The sequence below is a fragment of the Sipha flava genome, unplaced genomic scaffold (assembly GCF_003268045.1).
Source record: "Sipha flava isolate LNK unplaced genomic scaffold, YSA_version1 126_pilon_pilon, whole genome shotgun sequence".
NCBI lineage: Eukaryota > Metazoa > Arthropoda > Insecta > Hemiptera > Aphididae > Sipha > Sipha flava.
The window spans coordinates 682,247-700,062 of record NW_020271752.1 but is presented as its reverse complement, the minus strand read 5'-3'; the positions used below and the strand labels follow the sequence as shown (position 1 = coordinate 700,062).

Here is a 17,816-nt window from a genome sequence, read left to right as displayed (position 1 = left end):
CGCCCTATGCTAAGCGTACCATTGGTTTTCTTTTTTCTTATTTTCCCGATTCGCATACTATTATAACATATGAGCTATGATTTGATGATCGGTAAAACTCGTCGATCACATATCCACCATCCCTCGACTATAAAATATATACTCGTAGATGCATATTATTCATAAATATTAAATTGGATAGACCATCACGTTAATCTATTTTACTAGGCTAGTCGCAATATAATGGAATACTGAAACAACATAACATCGATTCACATTATTTATTGAGGGACTACAGCAGCTCATGGTTCTTTGTAAATCTGATGATTTTACTATCTACTTTGAATTTTTTTTTATATGTTCTATATGATGTATTAGTTTTTGGCTTTAGTATTTTTTTTCTTTTTCCGTTCACGCCTATGTAATTGTGATTTGCAGTGACCTTTTAATTTTTTATCAAAATGATATAGGTTAATTTTCAGTCATTACAATAATTATAGAAGGATTATAATGTATATTATAAACATTTTGATCTGGATTTATGCATATATTTCAAAATATAAATATTGTTACATTTTATAAACGTTAAATATTAAAATAATTTTATATTTAGTATTTATTCATTATCGATTTAAGAAACTGTAGTTATATTTTTTTTTAATTTTTATATTCTGAATGAAACTAAAAATTTAGTGGTATTGCTATGATGTGTAGTTAATTTTTTTCGTGTTTGTTCTTTTAAATAATTTTAGTTATTTAGTTAAATATATTTCTTGTTTTTGAAATTATAATGAAATTTTGTGCTTAAAAATATTTAAAATCTTTTGATTTTCCTCAATTTTAAATGCCTTTTTTTTTATAAAAGTGAATACAATAAAAGTTTAACCTACCTCATTAAAAAATTTGGTTCTTGTACTATATGAACCATCTTCAGAAGTATAAACTATTCCACCTAAACTATTTCGCTTAAAATCAGTTTTTCAATAACAATAGTACGAGAACATTGATTTTTGAAGTTCAAAAGGCAAACACAGCAATACCATTCACCTATTCCTGTATCTCATCCGACTATAGTATCTCACTCGACTTAAGTCTCACCCTTTATTTTTTATTTAATTAATTTTTTTTTTCTATATTTAAACGGAGATATTCATCTCTCCGTTTACCAATCACTATTTCGTCTTACATTATTTAACTTTGTTTGCTTGTTCTTGTTCGCTTGGTATCATTGATAGACTAAAAGATAAAAATAAATATAATTTATATACTGTCGTCTCGTAGTTTTATGATTTGGATATTATGACGTAATATGTATTCTATGTGATATGCTATAATAAACCGATGTTTCAACTTAAATTACTACAGTTTACAATATTTATTATTTCATTATTATTTTTTAATTCTATTTACTATAGTTGTTACACTATATTGTTGATACGACAAAATCTGTTATATTTATCAGCATTAAATGTTTTGTTCTCCATTATCATATCATTTATGAAATAAACTTTTAAAATAACAAACACAAGTAAAATATTACGACTTATAAAGGATTTTTACTACCAATTTTTCTATTTTAAATAGTAAATATATTTATAAATAATTTATGGTTGATAATTAATTCAAATATTTTTATTTTTTTTTTTGTGATTATAGTTGTTCATATAATTTTTTTATTACTTATTATTGAATGATTATTCTAAGAGCATAGAAAATTTTAACAGTTACTGCGCATTTTTAGTGTCCGAAGATCATGGTAAATCCACATTCTTGAGCAAACACAAAGTTTTTACTACGTAAACATCATATTTTCCGATCTTGGTTTTTTCTATTTTTAGTTATTATTATTTGTTTAAATAAAACACACGTACGTGATCTTTTATTCTTATTTTGTTTCCCATTTTAGAAAATTCAAAATAATAGCTCGGATTGAACTGGTTAAACGTTACATTTTATGTTGAATCTCAAACAAACACGTATATAAAAATGTACTCGTATATAGGCAATTATCCATAGCAATAATGTAATTACGTGTAAAAATAAATATTCATCATGTACACGAGTATCTAGCACGTAATCAAAAAATATTATATATCTAATATTTACATAGCGTTTAATAGCTGTTTATTTCACATGAAAGTGATCGAAATTTTTTTCAAGTATTTTGATCCTTTTGGCCCATTTAGTTTATAAACGATGGCTTCACTATCATGCACCTTGGCCGTGCGTTTCTTTATTGGCTTAAAGATGAGAAATAAATTACCTATTCTATGGCATTGCATGTAACATGTGTTAGTTAAGTATGTTGTTCTACTATTATTGGACTATGTTATAATTAGGGGAGGGTTTTAGGGGATTAGAATCCAATTTTTCTTCTACGAATTAAGTCGCATCTATTTTTCTTACGATTGATTTTATCTTTCTTAACTGTAGTCCAATGACCGAAAGTCAATCGCGACCGATTCGAAGGCGAGTTGATCATTTCAGATTAATATATAATAGCATTACGTATAACAAAAAACGAACACGTGATGTATGTAAAACGTGCACTGCTAAATCTAATAGAAACTTAGAATAATAAAAATACTAACTCCGGTGAAAACTTTTTTTTCCATCGCTTAAAAATAAATTTATTAGACCAAGATTATGTTATCATACATCGTCCTGGTGATGATGCAAACGCCCTCTGCAGGAAAATAAAAATTATTTACGCTTCGTTTATGCTGTATACTTATATAAAAAAAAAATGAACTCTAAATAGCTATTTTAATATTTCAATCACAATATATTATATAGGTAAAAGTTATTTACATTTTGAAATTTAAATAAAAATATTGGGTCATATTTGGTTCGCTTAAAGCTATTTCCAAGAATTGATTCTTAAGGTTTTTTAAGATTATATCATTATTTTACAGCAATAGCGGCAATCACGGGATGTTCTTCGCAAACTATTCAAATAACTCCGAAAGAAAAGGAACTGGTGAGAGAAGAACGGTCGAAATACGGCGTTTCATGCTTTGGTCCGAATCTTTCGGAGTTTCAATGGCGAGGTCCCGCGGGTATCATATCGCAAAGCCCACAGTTCAGGTGAGTTTCCTATGACGGTAAAAGATTATTTATTTTCTTTTGCCCATTAATATAGTAGCTTTAGAGTATATATATATATATATATATATATATAATAAACTATAATGCATAATTTATTAATATATGTATTTTTTTTTTTTTTTTAGTAATTTTCTAAAGTAACAATAATTCACTTTTGATACCAACATTTAGTTTGTTAAAAATATCTTCTTCGATATCGGTTACTATAAATGTAACTTTAATGTTAAATATCTATTAAATCGTTACACTTAATATTTAATAAACTTCGTAGTGACTACCACTAATTATTTTAAAATCAATTTTATAATTTTTAAAAACACAGATGTTAATCATTATGAGTCTTAATTTTTTTTATATTAGATTAGTAAAAGTAATAGTTGTTTTTGCAAACTTACTTAAATAAATTAAGAACAATTATTAATCTTGATTTTATAACATTTACTTTAAAATTATTTTGTATAATTAATTATTCAAAAGTGAAACAAGAGTAAAATCTGAATCAGTGACGATAAAATGTGTTGGATTTTTTTTATATCTATGCAACTTGATTCGTTATAAGTAATATATATATATTTTGTAATATTTATATTTATTATAAATATAATAATTAAATACATATTACTCGTATAGTAAATTGCATTGTTGTTTTAGTCAGATATACAAAAACCATACTTATAAGCTCAATTTATTATACAACTATTTTCATTTTTCGCGTGTTTGTGTGTTATAATATTATACACTAACAATTGAAATGAAAGTTGACTATTTTACGAAATACATTAATTAAATCTCAAAAATAGTGAAACTTACGATTATAGAACCATTTTATCCTCCTATCGCTTAAATATTATATTATACATATTTAGGTATAATTTACTCATATGCTTAACTTGATTGACTTAATGCTATTAAAAATTTAATAATAATTTTTGAAAACATTTTTTTTCTTTGATCCTTCTATTAATAAAATACAATTCAAAATATTGTGTCTCAAATGAAGAATCTCATGTGCATCAAACATTACCATAGGTGAGGCAGGAGAAGAGCTTATTAAATAATATAGAACTACCACTAGTATTGTGAATAAAACGAATAAGTTTTTCTCTAAAATTCGAACATTTGCTATCAAACTTCTATCAGCAGATCTGCGAAACGTAATTCACCTCGTGATTATATATGTCTCATACGAGTAAACACAACACATCTGGGATTTTTGAATAATCGTTAATGAATAAAATATTAAATAATGACTAAATTAATTTGGTAGAAATGGCAATGTTAATTAATTTTAATACATGGAGTGCCAATGCTGACCGAAATTATATCTAGGCACTAATAGACCGTATTACCTTGCACCAACAAACGTAACTACAACACGCACGATTTTTATTCACAGACCATGATCGTAATCTATTTAATTAACATTATTTATTTATAATAATGTGTTGTCTATTTTTGATGTATTTTAATTATAATTGAATTTTTTCCTATATCAATTATAGAAGTTCAAAACAAAAACGTAAATTATTAAAAAAAAGTACTACTGATTTTCATTTATGAACATAAATCAAGAGTAAAGCATTTCTTGAATTTAAATTATTTTAACTTTCTTGTTATATGTTTTCATAAAACATAATAACCAAGAATATAAAAATGATAAAGAAAATTATTAAAACTATTAGAAATATTAATTCCAAAATAAAAATGATGAATGTAGTTATTGTAACGTTTTATTAAGAATTTATTGTATGGCACTCTTAAGTGATACATATGTGACAAAACTAGAAGTACAGTTGAGTTATTATAAAATATTAATCGTTTATAAGCAGTTTTCATTATAATTATGACTACAATTTATAATTTATAAATAGCTAGTTCAAATTAGAGTAATGATTTTGAGTAATTTTCGTTTTTGGTAAAAATTAAATAAAAATATACTTGAGAAATTTTTAAAATATTTTAGTAGTTATAGTTTAAAATATTAATCTCAATTTTAAAATGTTTTTTTTACTTTCAATTGTTATATATTTGTATTGTAATGAATTGTATCCAACAATCCAAAATTTACTAGGTGATTTAAATATGCTCAACCTTTTTCTTATTTAAACTAGTTATTTTATTCTAAATTCTGATTTTTGGAAACATAATTATATTTAGTTATAATACATTCCTATTTATACATTTTTGAACGTTTTAAGAAGTATTTTCAAATGGGAACATCATTTTTCTTCCTAAAATTACTATTTGGTTAATTTTTTTATATTAATTGATGTGGTGTGTTATTTCCCTTAGACATACAACTTCAATATCTCTTAGCTATATATTTGTATGGAAAAACATAAGACGCGGAAACTCAGTAATTATGTGCTAAAATTTATTACGTAAGATTATAGATTATACTAAATTCATACCATTGTACATATTTTCACTTAACATTTTGACACCCATGTCATCTTTACCTCACCAACGTGGGACCATGTCAAACATTTGAACAAGAAATTTAAGGCAATGGACTATACGTTACCTTTATTTAAAATTTATTAAAAAAATTCTGAACTACAATTTATAGGTGTAATTTAATGTTTGGTATCTCGAATGAGAATATTTTAAAATTGACCCTTGGCCGGTTATTACCGTTGTTCATTTTATCTATATACATTCGCATCAAGTTATGCATTGTAATATATTTGCGTAATCTTGAAATTATAATGGCAAAAATAAATAATAATTTTCTAATGACTTTAAACTTTTTATTCATAATCTTAAATTTAATAATCTAAAAAAATATAAGTTCAAATACTTACTATGTTACATAAAAGTTTCCAGAAAGATAAACTAAATAAAAATTCGAATAAAAAAAATGGTATTCCGTATGAAATCAAGTTATAAATATTAAAGGATATTTCTTAAAAAGGAACATACATTTTATAAATTAAAAAGCAAATTCTTGATTTATACAAACATTTTCCAAAAATCATAGTTTAAAATATGTATAGTTTAAGTATTAAAAGAGGTTGGCGTACATCTTAAAAAATTAAAATATATACAATTACGTATACTATGATATAATAAAAATATATAAAAACATTCTCCATATTGATAATATTATTTCGAAAAGTAATACAATTAATATCAATCTTAATCTATATAATTTTAGATTTTCAATTAATATAAATAATGACTAAACATTATTTTCCTATGTATTATAAAGTGAATTTATGCAAGTAGTTCTACTATTATAGTTTTTAATTATCAAATAAATACATGATCATAACATTAAAAATTAATTAAGAATTAAGTATTTAATAGTAAATCAAAAAATAATTTGTAGATTCACGAGAATAAAATTAAATTAAATTTATAGCATTATGTGATAATTTGTTGTGCATTAATATTTATTATTATAATATAATATTAATATCAGTCTATTTATTTTCTTGTTATATTTTTTAATATTATAGTTGTTGGTCGTTTATTATCAAATTGTGTTAACCAGTTATTTGTACATTAATTTTGTAAGTATTTTATGAATATTACCTAGTAGTGTCCTTAGTCATATTCGAAACCCGCAGAAAAATGTTTTTTTTTGTGAGAAGTTTAATAAAAGTTTGTGCACGTTTCAGGTTTATATTGAAATATAAAACTTGGCAATATTTTAAACAGTACGATAACTCAGTAATATTGCACTGCAGGGTTTTATAATACAGTTGCATTTGATTTATTTATCGGTATACTGCAGCAAATAAAAACTAACACTCTGTATTTGTAGGAAAGATCCGTTTACAGTAGAAAAAAAATATGATTGTTATACCTATCGATGTATGTAAGTATGCGAGTGTGTGTTATAAACATCAATAGCCTTCTGCATGGGCATAGCTAAGATTTGAATCAGGGGGGGGAGATAAAAACATTAGGCGATTAGTGTTAAACTCGTAATTCAAATAATCTGAAGATAGACCATTGATAACACATAAAATGTCAAAATGATTACATGTATAGATAACACTCGGTCCCACTAAACTATATTTAGTCAAATCTTATTTAATTTTTGATTTTAATGTAAAACTTACACGTTAGTATAAACTAATAGAATTCAGTTTGAGGTGCAGGGCAGGAAGTACGTAATGTATGTATTATATGTGTATATACGTGCATTTTAGTAATTTTATTTATATATATATTAATTTATAATTATTGACGTATGTTTTATAACGAAAATGAAGACTAATTACCATCTCGTCCCATTATAAATTTTAAATAAATTAAAATATATACTCAACTTATTTATACACCGAAGTTTGAGTAAAGCGAAAACATAATAAAGGTCAACGTAAATTTAGTGTAATCAATTAAAAAGTTGTGCCCCTAAAATTAAATCAACATTTTTTTATAACATATAAATTATACATAATAGACGATGTTTTTTTTCAACAAGACAGCACTAAATTTCTTGGCAAAACATATCTTAAAAACAATATGAGTAAACTAGGATGACAACTGTGGCTTCAAAAAGTTTTTATACACTATTAAATTTTTTATACTAATAATTAATAATTACTATTATAAATATTGCCTATTTCTTTGATAAGATAATATGGTCCATTGAATTGGTTCGTGTGGGGCAATGATTTTATAATTTACAATATTATAATAATTAAGTATACATTTTAATAATACATTAATTTAATTTACATTTTAATTGTTTAACAGTATTATACTTATAAAATAAATATTAAAACATTAAATTGGTTTGATGTTCGATTTTTGTTCACTGAAATTTTTAATAAAATATTCTTAGTTAAATTCAATAGATACCCTTACACATTTTCATATTTAAAATAATAACGTTCTTATAAGTTCAAATTACAAAAAATAAATGTTACATTGACAATGACACATTAATGAACTACAATAATTATTTTCGCTTGTTAAATAAATTATTCTATTTAACACCTAATAAATTAATGTTGTTTTTTTGGTTCGGATAGATAATTATAGAGACGCAAGTATATATGAATATATTTGTTTCAATACTTAATATTTAAATTACATTGTACTACGACTAATATTGATTGATAACCCTTGCTTAAGTCAATGTTATGGTATTACATGTTTGTTTAGTAATGCAAAATATGTATTAAGTAGTATAAATGTTGAAAACTGCAGTGGTAAATTTTTTTCTAGAGTTAAAATTTAAGCCAGACAAGCAAAATAATATACTCTCAGGAATAGTGATCATCAGAATACGTGCTACTGACGAAATGTCTTAGTCGATCGTAAATCTACAAAAATATATTTATTTTTTTTTTTTTTTTTGATTTTTATAGTTGTTGAAAAATCTTAATTCGAATGGTTAGGCCATATAGTCGAGAAAATACTCAGAGTGGCAAAAACATTTACAACTTTTTTAAGAATTCAGACTAAGATATTAAGTTACAAGACAAAAAATACATTTTCTTAAAATTTTACTTTTTCGTTAGTTATTAAACTCGTATAAATAAATACATAAATAATTAAAAAAAACTGATTTCTTTGACTGTTTGGTCGTAATCCTTTCAAATGTCATCTAATGACTTAAATATTGAATCATTTTCTCTAATAATGCATATATTGGGTAACATAGTAATTATGTTATCAAATAATTTATGATATTTGATACACATTAAAGAATATAATATATTGAAGTAGTAATTATTTTTTATGTGAATAAAAATTAAGACGCCTGATTCTTCGCTTATAGTATATGTATGATATATATATTGAGTATTAGTAATTATATACAACTTTATTCATGATATGAAATAACTTGGATTTAAACATAATGAATTTTTTTAAATTTTCAAGATTAATCATATTATATTAACCATTCAAAGATACCTACATTATAATTCGATGTATTATTATAAATAGTCATTCAGATACATTATAAAATTAATTTTAAAATACGATTATGTATTATGATTTTCAGTAATTTATTTAATAACTTTATTTTGTTTAAGGGATTTATTAGTTTAATTTGTTTTTAATCTATTTTTATGATTATCAGAACACTTTATCTCCATGTTTTATTTATTCGTTTTAGAATATTTTATTATAGTTTTCCGTCATGATTTAAACACTCTCAATAATAATATAGTGAAAATGCGGTAGTACATACAAAAAATAAAAATAAAAATAAACTTCCGTTGGCTCTGATTTGTTGTCACGTCGTACATAATATTTATATCTATTCGTATATTTCTTAAAGCAGTTATTTGTAATATATGTAACAACGATTTTATGCTTGATACAGGGTTCATTCAGTAGAGCTGCCAATGCAAATGAACCAGACCGGTCTGCTGTTGGTGTTCGAAAGAGTCTTGGAAGAGGATGTAGGCAACTACTATTGCTCAGCCACCGGAAAGGATGGACGTGGCCATAGCATTAGCATCAAGTTGACTGTGACCAGTAAGTTTCACCATTTGATTGACCTCCTCGTTTTTCAGCCCATCCATCACGGCTATGTGGCTATATATTTATATTTATATCTATATACGCTGGTGACTAGACGTTTGAATACATATAGTTATTATGTGTACACATATTGTGTGATACACGTGAGCATATATATTGTTTACGCTCTACATATAGTACATATACACATACGTACACGTGTTGGGTATACGAGGGTGTACCGTGTTAGTGGTTAATCGAGAGATCGAACCTATTGAGGTGTTTTAATCCGAAATGGTGGTATTGTGGTGCCAGCAGCGGTATAGTGGTATGTCGGCTGTCAAGTTTGCTGTCGGCGGGTGTGCACAGAGATCGAATAAAACGAAAGAGAGAAAAAAAAACCTTACACACTGACACATCATTCTATGGTTATAGCCGATACGAAAGTGATCACCGAGAGCTTAGCCTAGTTTATTTCTATAATGTGTATGTGTTTGTATATATTGTGTGAGCTGGTAGATATATGCGTATATATATAAAGATGTATTAATATCGGATCTTGTTCCAAAGTGTTTTTCCGAATATAATCTCCGACCCTTTGGACAAATTGCCGCACGTTAGAGTTTAACTTGAGACGCGAAATTGATGAGACCGACGAGTAGAAACAAACTTTTCGCTTAAATGCTTTTTTTTTTTTTTTAACTTTTTCAGTAGTTTTTTTTTCTTTACACAATTTAAAACTTCAAACACTCGTCCTCATCCCGTCTTCGTCGTCACGCTGGCGTATACTTTTACGCATTTGTATTTTATCAATTTTTCCGTGACTTTCCTTGGTCAGAAAATGTAGAATATCAAATTAAAAAAAAAAGCACCTCAAATTTTCGTATCACATGAATTGCCTTCTTACATCATAACATGTCTCAGTAAAACCAATAGCTGTTCAAATGTAATTGTTTCATTTTCTGTCTCCTATTACTAACCACACAGTTATAAGTAAATATCAATATAATTGTTAAATAAAAGGTTATTCGATTTTTTTTTCGTTTAACTCATGTTGAAACATCAAACAAATAAGAAACGCCGTTTCATTTACTTAATTGTTTTTTAATTCATTGATTCATAGAGAAAAATACATTATAGCTGGTAGGAGTTTGATGGTTATGTGATAGAACACTGCTGGTATGTTTCACATTCAATCTGGTATTACAATAAATTAAAATATAATTTAATATTATACAATATTAAACAACAAAGATCGACGTTATTATAAGTATCGTGATATATGGTGTACCGTCAATTCATCGCGCGATAATTTGACGTGGTCATTTGGATGCACGACAATTGATCGTGTGTGATACCGGTGAATGCTACATTTGGTTATGCATTATTTCGTCGCAAAAATATATATTTTGAGGGTTCTGTAACTGAACAATCTCCCTCCTCATATTGTTATCGTATAGTCTCCATATAATTTATCCTATTTGCTTATTGTATATATATTACAGATTGTATATTTTCAATTTTATTAAAAAAAAAATTATAAATATATTTATAATAAATAATAATATCATAATTTTACAATACAACTCTGATAATTCATCATTATTTAATTATTATAACACCACTAAATATAAATTAAAACATAAAATTTGAGTATTAGTATTTATAAAAATTAAAATTAAGAGAAATACTAGTTAAAATCTTACCTATGATTTTTTTTTTTTAATTTGAACATATATTATACACACGCTTAGTCAATAAACTATGGTAACACTTTCCTACAGTCATAGTATATTTTTATAGTATTTATACACACAGTCATTTATACCAATACAAAATAGATATAATTTCCAGTACAATACAATTTTGATTATTTTAAACTAATTGACTCATAACACTATAAGATAAAATACATATATGTATATCCCATTTAATATCTTTGCAATAGTACTTCAAGATTTTTATATGGTAGAAGGAAAAGAAAAATTAAAAATATGATGAAATGATGCGCTACTAAGTGTCGATATTGCACATGACGAAATATTACGACCATTTGTCGTGCGTCCATATGACCACGAAGAAAAGACGTATATCCGTAATATAAAGTGTCAATAATAATAATATAAATACGTGTTATGGAATTGATTCGACTTTAAGAAGAATTCATTCATATTTTTTTATTTTTTATTCTGTTTTATATTTGTTAATTTGCATTCATTTCGCACGTTCTCATCTGTGCAATTCTAAACTTCAGATGTCGTAGAAAGAGTACGCAAAACTTACACACTAACTGTAGGGATGTTCTGTGTATTGTATAAAAGTTGGTACGGTAATTAGATGTAATAAGGTATTTATTACAGCAGCGAACATTACATAAATTATTGCTGTACAAATCGAAAACTAAGGCATTATAATCATTTTGAAAACTTAACCATTGAATAATTTATCAACATCTGTGATTTAAAATTAAACTCGTTTTTACTAACATTTCACAGTTTTATAGCGGATTTTTTTCCTGTCTTTTTGCTAGGTATAATTTATATTATTTATTTATTCAGTACATTTCGACGAATCTTCGTCGTTCGAAAAAAAAAAACAGCGGTACACAAGCAATGGTTTCCACTTACTCGACATAATGCGGCGGTATGGCCAAATTAATTTTAGGGAATTCTCATTTTGCAAATGTTATTGGTGCCGTAAAAAGACGACCACCGCATGCGTGGCAGTCGTTCAACTATATCGAAATCTCTTTCGTACAGTTGCCGGTTAGTATTGTATAACAAAATCTACGGGAAATACGTATAGATATAATGTACAATATCGTATACCTAGACACCGCACGCATATGTCATATAAAACGGAGACAACTGCGAAACGGATGGTATATTTATTTGTTGTTTTAATACTGATGGCCGCTGACAGATCACGATGGAATAATAGAAGAAATGCAAGTTTATGCGCTATATGTATATATATATATATGTACATACAAATATACAATTGTATAACATTGCGGTGATTTAAACCAGGGTCTATATACTACGGTCTACATGCGAATTCCGGCCAGTTAAGCTTTACGACTGGTCCACTACGCTAACTGATATTTTCAAAATATATGTTTTCAGTTTATTAGTTTTCTGTTAAAAAAAATAAATAAATAAATAAAAATAATGAAACAAAATGGTTTTATTTGGTTAAGCAATTATAAATGAAATATTAAAACATGGAAATAGATTAATTCTTACCTATACCTTCGATCTCATTATCGTTTTCCTATTTTTAATCGATTTTGGCTCACTATTCCAAAGCGTATTTAAAATTTGACAAATCGTTAAAAATTGAAGAAAAAAAGTCTAGACCACCTTGATTTATATCATTGTTTCAACTTTTATTTTATTTTCGCTTGAATACGATTGAAAATCCGCACTCATATACGATAAATGTAGATTCTGGCGAGATTTAAGATTTACTTCTAATTTACTCATATACTATGGCTACTGCAGTACATACAAGTTTGTTGAATAAGTATGGATGGGTTTCCCTGAAAACTTTTCTCTCCGTCTCGTATTTTTTTCTTTTTTTCAGTAGGCTGAACTTAGTCCGATTTCTCAAACCCGACGTCATGTCAATCACTATACGCGCACGTACGTGCAATGGTGTTGTTCTCGACCCCAGTGCTTTTTCTTTCGTCGCGCGTCGCACGTGTTTTGAATGCACTCCAATCGGCGACAACGGTGGCAGCGATAGTGGCGGCAATGAGTGAAAAGGTTTCTTATAAAATTCACCGTCATGACTCACGAGTATTCATCATCTTTTTGACTTAACCGTGTCAAAAACAACTATAAGGGACGTCCTTAAATAGGTTATAACTACATCTGTTGGACTTTGGTAACCTCACATCACACAAACAATTTTATCTTATGGAAACCAATATCTGTTCAAATCATATTTAGTGTTTACAGAAACTTGCACGGGTAAAATTTTTTCGATCCACTCTGATCTGATTATTTTATAACTGCCCGATTTGGATCAGACAAAATTTAAATTAAAAACCAGTCATAGCCCCATAGTAACATTTTCCATAAAAATTGGGTTCGTATAGAATTTCTTATAATCGCCTGAGCATTTTTTTTTTTTTTTTTTTATGTTAGGTATATAATAAATTGTTCATTTATGTGGTATAATTATAAACAAACTCATTTTAATTGTTTCTATTTTTTTTTTTTTTTTTTTTTTTGTTGAATTTATCAAAATATTAAAAAGAAAAAAATTATTTAAATTATTTGCTTTCAAACATAAAATTTACCAAAGATTATGACTTTGGTCTTTTTTTCTTATTTTTCCTTTAATAGATTTTTCATTTTTTTTCTGTAGATAATATGTGCAAATATGGTGAGAATTGAACCCGTGCTAGAGAATCGTGATTCGTTCGAACCATTTTATCCTTTTGCGTACGCAAGGATTAATGCCGTATACATATAGCCTAACCTGAAAATTATTTATGCTTCTTAAAATTAAATGATATTTCTGCTTAGTCAGAAATCTATATATAATTTTTTATGTGAGGGTAAATTAAAAATGTCATGAGCAGCCAAAGGTTAAACTATCTTTGTAATTTTCAATTTCTGTGTTCGGTACTTATAAATTATATTGTTACCCATTATATTATAACACATTCTGCCATATTAATTTAAATAAACTGTTTTATAATTAGAGTCATGAAGTGTTATAATAATAATAAATTATATTTTATTTTTATAAGACACAGAATTTCAAGCCTGTAGAACTGCTTTGGTTTTTATAATTTAATTATTTCACTTTTGTACTTTTGTCAGTTAATTTTGTACTATTTTATTTGTTTCTCTCATACTGTTTGTACAATTTGTATAATAATTATGGAAATTAAACTTAAACGATCAGTGGCCTATCATAGATCACATACAATTAACTGTTAGATATTTTGAATATTTATGTCTCGATAAAGATTTGGTGACATTAAATATGTATAATTTTGATAAGGATAATCCCGTTTTTCAAACAACTCTTTAATAAATACCCTGTGATTATAAATCATGAGGTATATATAAAACAAGTATTAATGTTGTTATTAAACATACAGTTTTAGAAAGAGGAATAGCAGATATAATTATATTCTTTTAAAATAAAATTATTTAAGGTGAAATCAACAAACAAAAAAAAAAAACGTTTTGAACACAGTTTTAATTAAATTACATATCAAATTATAAAGAAGTTATGGAACTACTAGGGTTTTACTTTTTGGATGTCTATTTTATGTAAGCATTGTAATATTCTTAAATTTTGTAGTGTTTTTATTTTTACTTGATATTTCATTATTTACAGTATAGTTCAAAGTATTATAGGTAATATTTGAAGTTTGATGCATCTACTGATATCAATTTTCTGTTTTTTTTTTTTAATTCCAGTAACCATACAACTGAAATATCAAATACTCCGCCATCAGTTTGGAAAAGATGAAAACTTATTTTACATATGATGTGTGTCTTAAATTATTTGTACCTCGGTCGCATGTACCATGTTTATTACGTGTTTATTCGGTATTTTTATGTTCTACATAATTATAATAATTGTTATCTTCATGCTTCAAGTCTGAAAAATTCAAATACCATAATATGAACAATTCAAGATATTCATTCCTCATGGTTTTGTTTACATTTCGCAACTGATTTACTAATTACTAGACATCTGGACTTACTACCAATCGTTACGGTGTACCGTCGAGTCGGGGGAAGGAAGAATAGGGACATACTTACGACCACGTGTCCCGGGATTAATTTCCGTCGGGGAAACGCTTTACGGATGGTTACATCAAGATGGCATCATGTACGTTTACATTAATAGACTCGATTGGCGTCTCCTCGGTTGAATGAAAGAGCCCGTGGTGGCGATCGCACAGATTTTGATTGTAATTATTCACCGCGGTTTTGGACACGTTGTCAAATGACCCGGGTACGCAATGTATCGGTTCATTGCGGTCAGTTTTCGTAGTCGTTTTTGAAGCCCTGTCGGTTCGTAACCCCTCGCTAGTGGGGTAGAAAGTCGTACACAGAACTCTTCAACTTGTTTGTTCCGTCCGGTCGCGATAACAGTAGGTGAGTGTGAAATTAATTATGCAGTGTTCGGAAGCCATCGTATAATAAACTATACGTGGACACTTATTGTTGAACAGGGTAGGATTTTTAGAACAAAAAAAAAATCATTACTGAACCATTAATACCTTCCTCACTTCATGTGAATACGAAATTAGGAGCATGTTTTGTAGGATTACGATTTTTTATTTTTTATATTAATATTTGTTATTATTATTTTATTATACTACTTGTGAGTAAAATATTTTGTAATATTTATATTATTTTTTCATAAAATGGCCATATTTTTTCTTTCGTTATATATTTTTGCTTCTGCCTTTTCAAACAAGTGATAACCATCACAGTATTTACGTCAGCAAAGCTCATCAGTGAATACACAACCATATTTGGAGAGTAATAATGAAACAATGATAATGTATAATCCAGATCATTTACCTCTACTATATGTGTAATACACATTGTATATATTCTACTCGGCTAGAAATTTACTGCGTTTTTGAGGACTCGTGTATTACAAAAAATAATTATTATGATTTTAATCGATTTGGGATGGACTATATTTTATAATAATTATCTGCAGTGTTTGTTATATCAACTATTTATATGTATATATATATTTTTTTATACATATATATACTGATTATATAATCATAAATTATCTTTTTCATAACGGTACATTTTTCCTTTGTTAATTAGTTATACTATACAGGAAACAATACAAAATTTAACAAGAAAAGCAATATACTATTAATTTTGTCTTGCGATATTATGTAGCATATTTTAAATTATAATTTTATATTCTACACGATAATTTATGTTAAGATATCAGTATTAATATAACTTTTAATAAACATTTTAAGTTCAATAATTATGTACATTTGTATTGCATACCTATGCAAATTATATAGGACCAGCTTCACCAAACGTCTAAAGGAATGTGTGATTAAAAAATACATCTATATAGAATGATTAATTTGAATTCTAAATATTTCTTAATAAATAAAAGACTGTGTCAAAGAGTAATTAATATTTATTGTAAGTAATTTGCATAAATTAATTCGTGTATTATTTTTATTGGGATATCTTAAACTGTTCTAAATATTTTTACTCCAAGAATATTTTAATATTTTTTATTGAGTATAAAAAAATACAATTATTATTATTAAAATGTTTATTATTTAATTGATTCATGTTAAAATATAAATCACTATAAATTATTATATAAATTAATTTTATTATTTACAATGGTAATTTTCAAAAGTACTTGAACATTTAAATAACTCATTATAAGCATAGGATTAAAATTTATTTTTAATCGTGTATTGATAAGCTTTAATTGTATCCGAAAAACTTTTATTATTTCAAAGATTGTGGATGAACAGCTGTATCTAATAAACGTTATTTTATTTTATTTTTAATTTATTTACCATCCCAATAAATTGTTTACAATACTAATGGTTGGCTATTATTATAGTTGAATAACCCTTCTAAAGAACCCCATTTTATATTGGTACTGTATGACTATACTATAAGACTGTCCTTTTATACACATTTAACTGTTAACTCGTATCACAATTTAAAATTCACAGTTTAAGTAAACCATACCGTAAACCGTAAAAAAAAAAAGCATCCTGTACTTGAATTTTTCTATTTTTTTTGGTATTTATGAGTTTTGAAACAGATATTTCCAGTGGTTACGAGTAAAAACTAGATATTATATTGCCCGTCGTAAAACAACATTTTTTCTACAATAATTCATTTGCATCAATTTAGTATTAAGAGTATGTACTTGAAAACCAAGTGTTGTTCAATAATTATTCATTTAGGATACATAAGCCCTAAATGTGTATATAAAAAAGAAAAAAAATTCTACTTTAATGACTTATCTAGATGATGATTAAAATAATTAATATATAGTTATGATTATATTAATATTTTGCTTTTTGGTTAAATAAAAATGGTTGAGATATTAGGTATATAATATGCACACGATGTAACAACATGTTTTATTCTTCATCAAATCCTAGATAGTATTTTACAAATTTTAAAAGCATGTATCGATATTATACGCGATAAAATATCGTACGCGTCCAATTGTGCCTCCAATTGACATCCTTTGACCATGACGAAATTACGTATAACTTTATTTGCTCTATGGCATTTAAATGG

At 26.4% G+C, this 17,816-nt stretch overlaps 1 protein-coding gene across 1 annotated transcript in view; it reads left to right on the top strand.

Moving 5' to 3' along the window:
• The window catches only part of LOC112694246 (neural cell adhesion molecule 1-like), a 173,560-nt gene that overhangs the window by 93,705 nt on the left and 62,039 nt on the right, over positions 1-17,816 (top strand). Inside the window, exons 2-3 of the mRNA XM_025569649.1 lie at positions 2,895-3,066; positions 9,380-9,534. Coding sequence (XP_025425434.1) covers positions 2,895-3,066; positions 9,380-9,534 — 327 coding nt within the window. The remainder of the gene's footprint in view (positions 1-2,894; positions 3,067-9,379; positions 9,535-17,816) is intronic.